The 13,062-nt window shown below is 39.6% G+C and overlaps 1 protein-coding gene across 2 annotated transcripts in view; it reads left to right on the top strand.

The window, feature by feature from the left end:
- Positions 1-13,062, top strand: part of RBM27 (RNA binding motif protein 27) — a 92,183-nt gene that overhangs the window by 26,353 nt on the left and 52,768 nt on the right. For both annotated transcript variants that reach the window (XM_033180763.1, XM_033180764.1), the window contains exons 4-8: positions 68-159; positions 814-1,007; positions 2,509-2,769; positions 6,334-6,627; positions 10,122-10,256. In XM_033180763.1, coding sequence (XP_033036654.1) covers positions 68-159; positions 814-1,007; positions 2,509-2,769; positions 6,334-6,627; positions 10,122-10,256 — 976 coding nt within the window. The remainder of the gene's footprint in view (positions 1-67; positions 160-813; positions 1,008-2,508; positions 2,770-6,333; positions 6,628-10,121; positions 10,257-13,062) is intronic.

Below are 13,062 nucleotides of genomic sequence, written 5' to 3'. Positions count from 1 at the left end.
TTGGGATTACAGGTGTGAGCCACCGTGCCTGGCCCTACTCTTATTTCTAATCAATATTTTCATATAGGTATTTCAGGAGCCAGCAGAGGAAGAACGAGATGGCAGAAAAAAGAAGTATCCTAGTCCCCAGAAGACTCGTTCAGAATCTAGTGAACGAAGGTTTGTGTTTATCTTTAATTAGGAAGATATTGATGACTCACTTTTTAGTTGCCTTGCAAGGGATTTTTAATATATATACTAACTCCTCTCTGTAAACTCATTAAAGAAAGTTGTTACCTTTCTTGCTTTCATTCTTTCTGTTTTTTTCTTTGTTTTACTTTCTGTTCCTTTTATAAACAGTCATTATTATGTGTTTTCCCCAAGAGCTCAGGGGTGGGAGCAGTCCCCTTAGAGAATATTAATGAAATGTTCCATTTGGTTAGGGGTGCTCAGTATTAAAATCATCCATGGCATTTTTTATGACAAGTAGTACAACTTGTATATTGAATCATCAACCTAACATCAAAAATTGGTCTTTGTTTAGGAACACTTTGTTTTGAGCCTTTTTTCTTTTCTAGTTCAAATTTTCTGTTTTCCTCTGCTCATCCTTCCCCATACTTTGGATTCACCTCTTTTTTTCATTTCTCCCCACCCATAATTGCAGGAGGGATTTTTTTTTCTCTGGATATATTTGATTAGAGGAATTATGTGGTAGTTTTGCAACTTTCTAAAAAAGCGTAGATATTATGACTTAAGAATAGTATTATACTATAGATTTGTTTGCAGACTTGGTTTCTATAACCTGCATATGGCTTTTATATCTGTATATTATAGGACACGTGAGAAAAAAAGAGAAGACGGGAAGTGGAGAGACTATGACCGGTACTATGAGCGGAATGAATTGTACCGTGAGAAGTATGACTGGAGAAGAGGCAGGAGTAAGAGTCGGAGTAAAAGCCGAGGCCTGAGTCGTAGTAGAAGCCGAAGTAGGGGGCGCAGCAAAGACCGGGATCCAAATAGGAATGTTGGTGAGTAGATGAGTGTCCCCCTAAAAACTCTGTAGTTGTTTATCTGTCTCTATCACAAGGGTGCAAGAAATTCTCTTAAAGAAAGATGTACGTTTAATATTGTCTAAGCAATATAAAAACTGGAATTGTCTCAAGAAACTCAATATTCATTTTGTTAGAAAACAGGGCTCTATTCTGGGGATGGAATCAAGGGAGTTTGATTAAAAAGGAGCTGTTCAAGTATTGTACATGTCTAGACTTAACTCATTTTGTTTAATACATACAAATGTCCTTTAATCAATAAAGCTATCATGTGAGTGAGAGGGTTGCCTGCTTTTCTTTTTTGTTCATTTGGTTTTCTAAAAGTAATTGATATGCTGGAAGGGTGCTTGAAGCTGATAAAATTAAAAAGATAAAATAAGTAGATTATTGGGATCCCAACCACTCATTTTCTGAGATACAAGTTTGGAAGTCAGTTCTTAGATAACCTTCTTATTAAATATCTGTGGAGAAGCTGACTGTTTTTTTTTTTTTTTGAGACAGAGTCTCGCGCAGTCGCCCAGGTTGGAGTGCGGTGGCCAGATCTCAGCTCACTGCAAGCTCCGCCTCCCGGGTTTACGCCATTCTCCTGCCTCAGCCTCCCGAGTAGCTGGGACTACAGGCGCCCGCCACCTCGCCCGGCTAATTTTTTTTTATATATTTTTTTTTTAGTAGAGACGGGTTTTCACCATGTTAGCCAGGATAGTCTTGACCTTCTGACCTCGTGATCCGCCCGTCTCGGCCTCCCAAAGTGCTGGGATTACAGGTTTGAGCCACCGCGCCTGGCCAAAGCTGACTGTTTTTTTAAGTGTAACTAATGTTGATACTATAAAAGATGATTTTGTACAAGTGCTTGCCCAAGATGTGTCATATGTTGATGTCCCCCCTTTTAGGATATATTAATAAAGAGAGCAGTGTGAAATATGGATAGCTAGATAAGTTTAATTCAACATTCTCATGTTTTCTTTCTTTTCTTTTTTTTATACTTTAAGTTATAGGGTACATGTGCACAACGTGCAGGTTTATTACATATGTATACATGTGCCATGTTGGTATGCTGCACCCAACATTTTCATGTTTTCAATGTGAGAAAATAAACATAGTTTAAGAACATGGGCTGGGCGCGGTGGCTCAAGCCTGTAATCCCAGCACTTTGGGAGGCCGAGACGGGCGGATCACGAGGTCAGGAGATCGAGACCATCCTGGCTAACACTGTGAAACCCTGTCTCTACTAAAAAATACAAAAAACTAGCCAGGCGAGGTGGCGGGCGCCTGTATTCCCAGCTACTCAGGAGGCTGAGGCAGGAGAATGGCAGTAAACCTGGGAGGCGGAGCTTGCAGTGAGCTGAGATCCGGCCACTGTACTCCAGCCCGGGCGACAGAGCGAGACTCGGTCTCAAATCTCAAAAAAAAAAAAAAAAAAAAAAAGAACATGAAATATCTGATCTCTTTGTTTTCTGTTTTTAATTTTGTCTCCAAACAGAGCACAGGGAAAGATCGAAGTTCAAGAGCGAAAGGAATGACTTGGAGAGTTCCTATGTACCTGTGTCTGCACCACCTCCAAACTCTTCTGAGCAGTATTCCTCTGGGGCACAGTCTATTCCCAGCACTGTTACAGTGATCGCACCTGCTCACCACTCTGAAAACACAACTGAGAGTTGGTCTAATTACTATAACAATCATAGCTCTTCCAATTCTTTTGGTCGAAACCTACCACCAAAGAGGCGATGCAGAGATTATGATGGTAAAAATCAACCCCTTTTCTCATATTGTGCCCAAAAGTACTAGCAAAGCAAGCGTTGCATAGATTGCATATCTTTTAGTTATAGTTCAGTTTATTTTATTTTATTTATTTATTTATTTTGAGACAGAGACTCGCTCTGTCGCCCAGGATGGAGTGCAGTGGCTCGATCTTGGCTCACTGCAACCTCCGTCTCCTGGGTTCAAGCGATTCTTCTGCCTCAGCCTTCCAAGTAGCCTCTCAAGTAGGTACAAACCCATGGGGAATGCTGTTTAATCTGTATTCCTATTCACTTCACTGGCCTGTATTATTTCCAGCAAGTCACACACAGGTACGTGCCACCATGCCTGGCTAACTTTTGTGTTTTTAGTAGAGACAGGATTTCACCATTTTTGTCAGGCTGATCTCGAACTCCTGACCTCAGGTGATCTGCCCGCCTCAGCCTCCCAATGTGCTGGGATTATAGGTGTGAGCCACTGTGCCGTGCCTATAGTCCAAGTTTTGTTAAAAGGGATGAATGGGGAGGAGAATCTTTTTTGCCATATGCTTATTTACTTGTTTGATTTAATGGTTTGACTCTCATTGAGATAATATTTAATTTTTACCCTTTTTTAGATTTTTTGTTTGTTTTCTTGTTCTCATTGTTACTTAAAACACTGTATACCGTAGTCTACCATAAAATTTCATAGATGCTGGTAATTGTAATTTTAAAAAATTTTATTTATCTATTTATTTTTGGAGACAGACTTGCTCTGTCCCCCAGGCTAGTGTGCAGTGGCACAATCTCGGCTCACTGTAGCCTCTGCCTGCCAAGTTCAAGCGATTTTCCTGCCTCAGCCTCCCAAGTAGCTGGGATTACAGGCGTGAGCCACCATGCCCGGCTGATTTTTGTATTAGATCAACCGTGTTGATCAGGCTTGTCTGGAACTCCTGACCTCAGGTGATCCACCTGCCTCAGCCTCCCAAAGTGCTGGGATTACAGATGTGAGCCACCATGCCTAGCCAGGAATTATCATTTTTTTGAATAGTGTTTGGTGCTGGGAATTTGTAGAAGTTACTTACAAGTTTGATTTGCCAACTTTCCATTTGAATGAATGAATTGGTATGTGTGTATTTCTTTTAAATTTTTATTATGGAAGTATTTATATATTCATAAAGGCTGACAAAATGATATGCTTAACCCCAGCGTATCTGTTACATCATTTAAATAGGCACCAACTCATGGGGAATGTTGTTTTAATGTATACTCCCACTCACTTCTGTGGCCTGTATTATTTCAGGCAAGTCACAGACATCATAATTTTTTTCTATAATATAGAATGCATATGTTTTTACATTTTACTTATTTTAAAGTAGGAAATAGAGTCAAATTATAATTCAAGAATTACCTCATTCTCGCCCTAATCTCTCAGCCACAGAGTACTCCTTCCCAAGGCCAATGTAATGTTATCAATTTGTTATCAATGTAATGTTATCAAGGTAATGTTATCAATTTGTTGTTTATCTTTCCAAACATAGTCTGTGCATACGTACATAAGCAAATATATACACATATTTTCCCCACATTTTTAACATAAATACTAGTATACTACTCATACTTTTGCATAATGTTTTTTCATTTAGCAGTATTTCCTGGCATTCATCCTATGTTAAAACATAAAGAGCTTCCTCAATATTTATTTAGGCTTTTTAGTATTCTTTGTTTTCTCTTTTTTTTTTTTGAGATGGAGTGTCACTCTGTCACCAGGCTGGAGTGCAGTACTGTGATCTCAGCTCACTGCAACCTCCGCCTCCCAGGTTCAAGCGATTCTCCTGACTCAGCCTCCTGAGTAGCTGGGACTACAAGTGTGTACCACCATGCCCAGCTAATTATTGTATTTTTAGTAGAGACCATGTTGGTGACGATGGTCTCAATGTCTTGACCTCGTGATCTACCCGCCTCGGCCTCCCAAAGTGTTGGGATTACAGATGTGAGTCACCATGCCTAGCCAGGAATTATCATTTTTTTGAATAGTGTTTGGTGCTGGGAATTTGTAGAAGTTACTTACAAGTTTGATTTGCCAACTTTCCATTTGAATGAATGAATTGGTATGTGTGTATTTCTTTTAAATTTTTATTATGGAAGTATTTATATATTCATAAAGGCTGACAAAATGATATGCTTAACCCCAGCGTATCTGTTACATCATTTAAATAGGCACCAACTCATGGGGAATGTTGTTTTAATGTATACTCCCACTCACTTCTGTGGCCTGTATTATTTCAGGCAAGTCACAGACATCATAATTTTTTTCTATAAATATAGAATGCATATGTTTTTACATTTTACTTATTTTAAAGTAGGAAATAGAGTCAAATTATAATTCAAGAATTACCTCATTCTCGCCCTAATCTCTCAGCCACAGAGTACTCCTTCCCAAGGCCAATGTAATGTTATCAATTTGTTATCAATGTAATGTTATCAAGGTAATGTTATCAATTTGTTGTTTATCTTTCCAAACATAGTCTGTGCATACGTACATAAGCAATATATACACATATTTTCCCCACATTTTTAACATAAATACTAGTATACTACTCATACTTTTGCATAATGTTTTTTCATTTAGCAGTATTTCCTGGCATTCATCCTATGTTAAAACATAAAGAGCTTCCTCAATATTTATTTAGGCTTTTTAGTATTCTTTGTTTTCTCTTTTTTTTTTTTGAGATGGAGTGTCACTCTGTCACCAGGCTGGAGTGCAGTACTGTGATCTCAGCTCACTGCAACCTCCACCTCCCAGGTTCAAGCGATTCTCCTGCTTCAGCCTCCTGAGTAGCTGGGACTACAAGTGTGTACCACCACGCCCAGCTAATTTTTGTATTTTTAGTAGAGATGGGGTGTCACCATGTTGGCCAGGATGGTCTCAATTTCTTGACCTGGTGATCTGCCTGCCTTGGCCTCCCAAAGTGCTGGTATTACAGGTGTGAGCCACTGTGCCTGGCCCTACTTCTTAGTATTCTTTATGTACAAACATGTTTAACTTATTCCTTATTGATGTATGTTTGGGATGTTTCTATTATTTTTCTACTATGAACAGTGCTGCAAATGATAACCTGGTACATAATGTCCACCTGAATATTTAAAAGTTTCAGCTTCCAGATACAGCAATAATGGTTGCTTTAGAATAATGTAATGAGAATAGATTGAGAGTAAATAATCTAGATCAATGCCCTTATTCTCCCCTACCCCAAGCCTTGGCTAAGTTGATATTCGCTTAAAATATCTGAGTTTTTATTATGAAAACTTAATTGCAAATGGTTTAGTATAATGGTAGTTGGTAACCTGTTCTTGACTTTTATTTGCTGTCTCAACAAGTCATACTATCATAGTATAAAAAGTAGAGAGTACATCTGCCTCTATCTCGGGGATATGTGATGCTTAACAGAGTAACACTGAGACTTTGGATTCCTTGGAGAAAACCACTTTGTAAATGAGATTGGTGGGTTTTTCAGGGACATGTTTTATTGTTTTCTGAACTCTAAGTAGATGATAATAAGATTCCTTTTTTATTTTTTATTCCACAGAAAGAGGATTTTGTGTACTTGGTGACCTTTGTCAGTTTGATCATGGAAATGATCCCCTAGTTGTTGATGAAGTTGCTCTGCCAAGTATGATTCCTTTCCCACCCCCTCCTCCTGGGCTTCCTCCTCCACCACCTCCTGGAATGTTAATGCCTCCAATGCCAGGTCCAGGCCCAGGCCCAGGCCCGGGTCCAGGCCCGGGCCCTGGCCCAGGTCCAGGTCCTGGCCACAGTATGAGACTTCCTGTTCCCCAAGGACATGGTCAGCCTCCACCATCCGTTGTGCTTCCCATACCAAGTAAGTATGTATTCGTTGAATTTTTCTTTCTTTAGTGTTCTATTTAGAAGAACCTCATCCCTTTTAGCTAAATTGTTTAAAGTGTTTGAGAAATAGAGGAATAATATAATTTGGAATATATTCCCATAATTAAGATGCTATTTTTTTCTTTTTTCCATCCATTATTGCATAGTGTTGTTTGTATTACCACAGTGTAAATTTTGTGTGTAGAGGCCTAACCTGTATTGACCTGCAGTCAAATCTAGTTATCATCTTAAGAAAGCCAGTATTTATTTATTTATTTTTATTTAGTTTTTCTTTAGAGACAGGGTCTCATTATGTTGGCCAGGTTGGTCTTGAACTCCTGGCCTCAAGCAATCCTCTCCCGCCTTGGCCTCCCAAAGTGCTAGGATTATAGGCATGAGCCACCACGCCTGGCCAAGAAAGCTAGTTTTTAAGATGTCAGAGAAAAAACATGGTAGCAATTTTACGAAATTTTCCGGTCTCTAAAGAAAATCCCTTCAAGAATATTGAAATAATATTAAAAAAAATTTTTTTATTAAGGACATTTTTAGAAGTAGAATAGTATGTGTGTTGCACGTACCATCATCCAGCCTCAATGATGATCAATATTCTGCTGTTTTGTCTCATTTATTTTCACTTCTCTCCCATACACTTTTTTTGGGTTGGTTTGTTTTTTGCTGGAGTAAATTCTAAATGTCATGTCACTTCACCAGTATGTACTTCAATATGGATCTCCTTTCTGATAAGGACTTTTTGTTTTTGTTATTAAAAATCAATATGACATTATCACATCCACCAAAATTAGGAGTAAGAAATGTTTTTAAATGGTCATTTAAAAAGCATTATTAATAGTTGCCAACATAGTAGAAATAGAAGTAAGACTAAATTTTTAAAAAGTACTTGAAAAAATTATGGAATGAATTGTTTTCATGTATGCAAAGATATAAAATGTTATCTACTTGAAGACATTTAACATTAAAAGATGGCAAATTAGGCTGGGCATGGTGGCTTATGTCTGTAATCCCAGTACTTTGGGAGGCTGAGGTGGGTGGATCACTTGAACTCCAGAGTTCAAGGCCAGCCTAGGCAAGATGGCGAAACCCCATCTCTAGAAAAAATAGAAAAATTAGTCAGGCATGGTGGTGTGTACCCATAGTCCCAGCTACTTGGGATGCGGAGGTGGGAGAATGGCTTGAGCCTGGGAGACAGGTTGCAGTGTGCCGAGATTGCACCACTCCACTCCAGCCTGGGTGACAGAGCCAGACCCTGTCTCAAAAATAAATAAATAGAAGATGGCAAATTTTTATTTTTAGAAATATCACTGTTCAGTTTAAGCAGTACTTTTGATGAATTTCTTTTTAACATTTTATTTTGCAATTATAGACTCAATTATAGAATTAAAATTACAGAAATTGTAAAAATGGTTTAGCATGTTCCTGAGCTTCCCTGCAGTAAAGTTTTCTGTAGAATATACATTTCATGGCCTGGCACAGTGGTGCATGCCTGTAATTCCAACACTTTGGGTGGCTGAGGCTGTCAGATCACTTGAGCTTATGAGTTTGAGACCAGCCTTGGCAACATGGCAAAAACCCTGCCTTTACAAAAAACACGAAAATTAGCCAGGCACGTCGGGGGGTGCATGTAGTCTCTGCTGCTTGGAAGGCTGGGGTGGAAGGATTGTTTGAGCCCAGGAAGTCAAGGATGCAGTGAGCTGTGATGGCCTCACTGCACTGCAGCCTGTATGACAGAGCAAGACCTTGTCCCAAAAAATAAACGAATATGTTTTATTAAAGTTGGTAAATGTTTGGAGGGATTTAATGCATATGTTTGGCCTATAGAAACTTTTTTTTTTTTTAACGTAGCATTTGTGATTTTTTTTTCTTTTCTTTTTTTTTTTTTTTTTTTGAGACAAGATCTCACTCTGTGCCCTAGGCTGGAGTGCAGTGGGGAGATCTTGGCTCACGGCTCACTGCAACCTCTGCCTCCTAGGCTTAAAGGGATCCTCCCACTTTAGCCTCCTGTAGGACTACAGGCGTGTGCCACCATGCCTGGCTAAATTTTTTTGGACGTTTTTGTAGAGTCAGCGTTCACCATGTTCCCCAGGCTGGTCTTGAACTCCTGGTCTCAAGCAGTTTGCTCTTCTCAGCTTCCCAAAGTTCTGTGATTACAGGTGTGAGCCACTGTGCCCAGCCCATATGTGAATATTTAACATAATCACATAAACAGTATAATTGTGAAGCTCAAGCTGAGATTTTATTTCCCAGATAAAGCAACATTGTTTTATATATGGAAATTCTAAAATAAAGAACATTATCTCAATGTGGGAACATATCTATTTAAAAGTTAAATTCAAAAATACCATTTCTCCCGACATTTTGCTGTGAAAAGTTTGAAACAAATAGAAAAGTTGAAGGAATTGTACTTGTGTACTTACCGTCTATGTTCTACAATTAGCATTTACTGTATTTATGTTAGCACATACCTTTCTGTTTCTCATTTTTACTGTTCATGCTTTTCACAGTATGTTGCAGACATCAGTACACTTAATAAGCATGCTTATCATTAACTTGAATTCTGTAGAACTTTACCATCACCCTAGAAAGTTTCCTGAAGCCTCTTCTCAGCCATTCTCCACCTTCACCCATAGAGGCAACCTGTCCTGCCTTTTTTCACCTTAGATTTGTCTGTTCTAGAACAAGTAATGTTCTTTTAATTAATTATAGAACTTGCAGTGCTTAAGCTTGCATATATCAAATTCCTTAATTCTGTTCAGAGCCAAATTAGGTATTTTAAATGAGTATCCAAGTTAGTACTAGTATGGTATGTTTTTCTTTATTTTAAGACGAAGTCTTTCTCTGTTGCCCTGGTTGGTGTGCAGTGGCGTGATTTCGACTCACTGCAGCCTCCACCTCCCACGTTCAAGTGGTTCTCCTGCCTCAGCTTCCCAAGTAGCTGGGATTACAGGCATGTGCCACCACACCCAGCCTATTTTTGTACTTTTAGTAGAGATGGAGTTTCATCATGTTGGTCAAGCTGGTCTCGAACTTTTGACCTCAAGTGATCTGCCCGCCTGGGCATACCAAAGTGCTGGGATTACAGGCATGAGCCACCATGCCTGGCCTACGATGGTATTTTTTTTTTTTTTTTGAGACAGAGTTTTGCTCTTGTTGCCCAGACTGGAGTGCAATGGTGCGATCTCGGCTCACTGCAACCTCCGCCTCCCAGATTCAAGTGATTCTCCTGCCTCAGCCTCCTGAGCAGCTGGAAATTGCAGGCATGTGCCACCACGCCCTGCTAATTTTTTGTATTGTTAGTAGAGACGGGGTTTCTCCATGTTGGTTAGGCTGGTGTTGAACTCCTGACCTTAGGTGATCCGCCTGCCTTGGCCTCCCACAGTTCTGAATTACAGGTGTAAGCCACTGCTCCTGGCCTAGTACTTGTATTAGGAAATATTAATGCTGTACTTTTCACTTTTTGTTATCTGTATGTAGGACCACCCATAACACAATCAAGCTTGATAAACAGCCGTGACCAGCCTGGGACAAGTGCAGTGCCCAATCTTGCATCAGTGGGAACAAGACTACCTCCTCCTTTGCCCCAGAACCTCCTTTACACAGTTTCAGAACGTAAGTACATGTTGTTTGACTTAAAATTGACAGGGTATAGAAAAGCCAAGTTGTCCCATGTCAGTATTATCCTTTAAAAAATTGTAAATAGTTTCTGTTCTTATCGATTCTAAAAATTATATTTATATTCACAATACAGTTTATCATGTGTTTATGCTGTATAGCCATATTTTAATTTTGTGTGATATGGGAGAGAAAGGCAAGGCTTTCTGTTTTGGAGAATTTTACTCTGCCATGGAGTAGTAACATTTATTCTCTCCTTTTTGTTTTTTTGAGATGGAGTCTCTCTCTGTCACCCAGGCTGGAATGCAGTGGCGTAGTCTCTGCTCACTGAAACCTCTGCTTTCCAGGTTCAACTGATTCTCTTGCCTCAGCCTCCCAAGTAGCTGGGACAACAGGCACGTGCCACCATGCCCAGCTAATTTTTGTATTTTTAGTAGAGACGGGGTTTCACCATGTTGGCCAGGCTGGTCTCGAACTCCTGACCTCAGGTGATCTACCTGCCTTGGCCTCCCAAAGTGCTGGGATTACAGGTGTGAATCACCTGTGCCCAGCCTAACGTCAAGTCCTTCTAAAGGAAATTTATTTTGATACTTTTTAAAAAAATTGTTTATCCTATTGATTTTCTAAAATGTAAGATGTATCTCCTAAGAAGTATACAAAAGAGTGGGTTAAATATGCCTAATAATTAACTTGTATACTGAAATGAAGATAGAGAGCATCATTTAAATTGTAATATTCTGTATTTAAGCTGTTTGTGACATTCACATTTGATTGTAATTATACATTTTTCTTGGGCCTGGCACAGTGGCTTATTCCTATAATCCTAGCACTTTGGGAGGCCGAGGTGGGCAGATCACCTGGGGCTGGGAGTTCGAGACCAGTCTTACCAACATGGAGAAACCCCATCTCTACTAAAGATGCAAAATTAGCTGGGCGTGATACGGAGCATGCCTGTAGTCCCAGCAACTCAGGAGCCTGAGGCAGGAGAATCGCTTGTACCTGGACGTAGGTTGCAGTGAGCTGAGATCGCACCACTGCACTCCAGCCTGGGTGACAGAGCAAAACTCTGTCTCAGGAAAAAAAACAAAACAAACAAACAAAAAAACATTTTTCTTGAATCCTAATTCTCTTTTATTTCTTAGGTGTTTTATTGTTTACTAAAGCTTTAAAAAATTACTTTCTTCAAAAACATTTTTTAAAAAGGTAGTTGGTTGTTAAAAATGTCAAATTAGAAGTTTTTTTTTTTTTTTTTTACAAGGCCAGGTAACTTTATGGATATGTTCATCTTTTATGTAACTATGTTTATCATAAAGTTTGTTTTGCATCCTAAACATTTCTGTGTGTGTTTCGTGTCTTGGAGAGGCAATTCAGCAAACTTGTTAAGCCCAGTTTCAAATCCTGGTTTTATCATTTACTATCTTTGTGACCTTGAGTAAGTTGCTTAGCCTCTCTGTAGCTCAGTTTCCTCTTCTTTAAAATGAGAATAATATTACCTCATTAAGGTTGTTTTGAGGAATAAATTAATACATCTAAAGCATCTAAAAAAGTGCCTAGCCACTAGTAAGCTATAAGGATTCGTTAGTATATTATTGTAGTTATTATTGTTTCCTGAAATTTCAAACTCTGAAATCGAACATATTAACTTCTTAAATCTGTACCTTTGACCATCCCTGTTTTTGTCAATGGAATAACACCCACCTAATGTCTAGAATTGAAACCTTCACAAGTCTGACTTATTGCGTTGCTTTTTTACATCTAGTTAATCAAAGTATCTTTTTTCTTTGAAGTATCCGTTTCTGTTTCTTCTTTGGCCTGTGCCCTCATCCACTCTAGATCACCTCACATTTGGATTGTTACTGCAGCCTACTTCACACCATTATGTTTTATGTTTAACTTCCCTAAGTCATACCACATAATGCTACTGAGCTAGTTTTCCTGAGAAACCCAACCATGAAAGTTCCTTATGAGAACTTTTTGGTGGCTACCATTTCTTTCTGAGCCATCAGTAAACCCCTCTCTAGGGCTTCTAACTCCCTTTAACTCCCTTTTTTTTTTTGTCTTTTTCTTTTTTTTGAGACAAAGTCTTGCTCTGTCCCTCAGGCTGGAGTGCAGTGATGCAGTCTCAACTCCCTGCAACCTTTGCCTCCCGGGTTCAAGCAATTCTTATGCCTCAGCCTCCCAAGTAGCTGAGATTACAGGAATGTATCACTATACCCAGCTAATCTTTTTGTATTTTTAGTAGAGACAGGGTTTTGTCATGTTGGCTAGGTGTCAAACTCCTGGCCTCAAGTGATCTGGCCGCCTTGGCCTTGCAAAGTGCTGGGATTACAAGTGTGAGCTGCCAATCCTGGACTTTTTTTTTTTTTTTTTTTGAGTCAGGGTCTCACTCTGTTCCCCAGGCTGAAGTGCAGTGGTACCATCTTGGCTCACTGCAACCTCAACCTTCCAGGCTAAGTGATCCTCCTACCTCAGCCACCTGAATAGCTGGGGCCACAGGCATGTGCCACCACACCCGGCTAATTTTAAAAATTTTTTTATAGAGATGGAGTCTCACTGTGTTGCTCAGGCTGGTCTCAAATTTCTGGGCTCAAGTTTCTCCCACCTGAACGTCCCAAAGGGTTGGGATTACAGGCATGAGCCACCGTTACTGGCCTTTAACTCTTTCAATAATCTACCTCTTCCTTCTTGGCAATCTTTGTCCACTGTTCTTCAACATGCACCTTCTCTGGTCATGCCAATTATACCCTTTCTGTGCCCATGTCATGACTCAACTCCCCCCGCCCCCATCTTCTTTCCTACCAAT

Source organism: Trachypithecus francoisi, unplaced genomic scaffold, assembly GCF_009764315.1.
Source record: "Trachypithecus francoisi isolate TF-2019V2 unplaced genomic scaffold, Tfra_2.0 Lachesis_group2, whole genome shotgun sequence".
In the NCBI taxonomy this organism is placed as follows: Eukaryota; Metazoa; Chordata; class Mammalia; order Primates; family Cercopithecidae; genus Trachypithecus; species Trachypithecus francoisi.
This window is presented reverse-complemented; position numbering and strand designations above follow the sequence as displayed.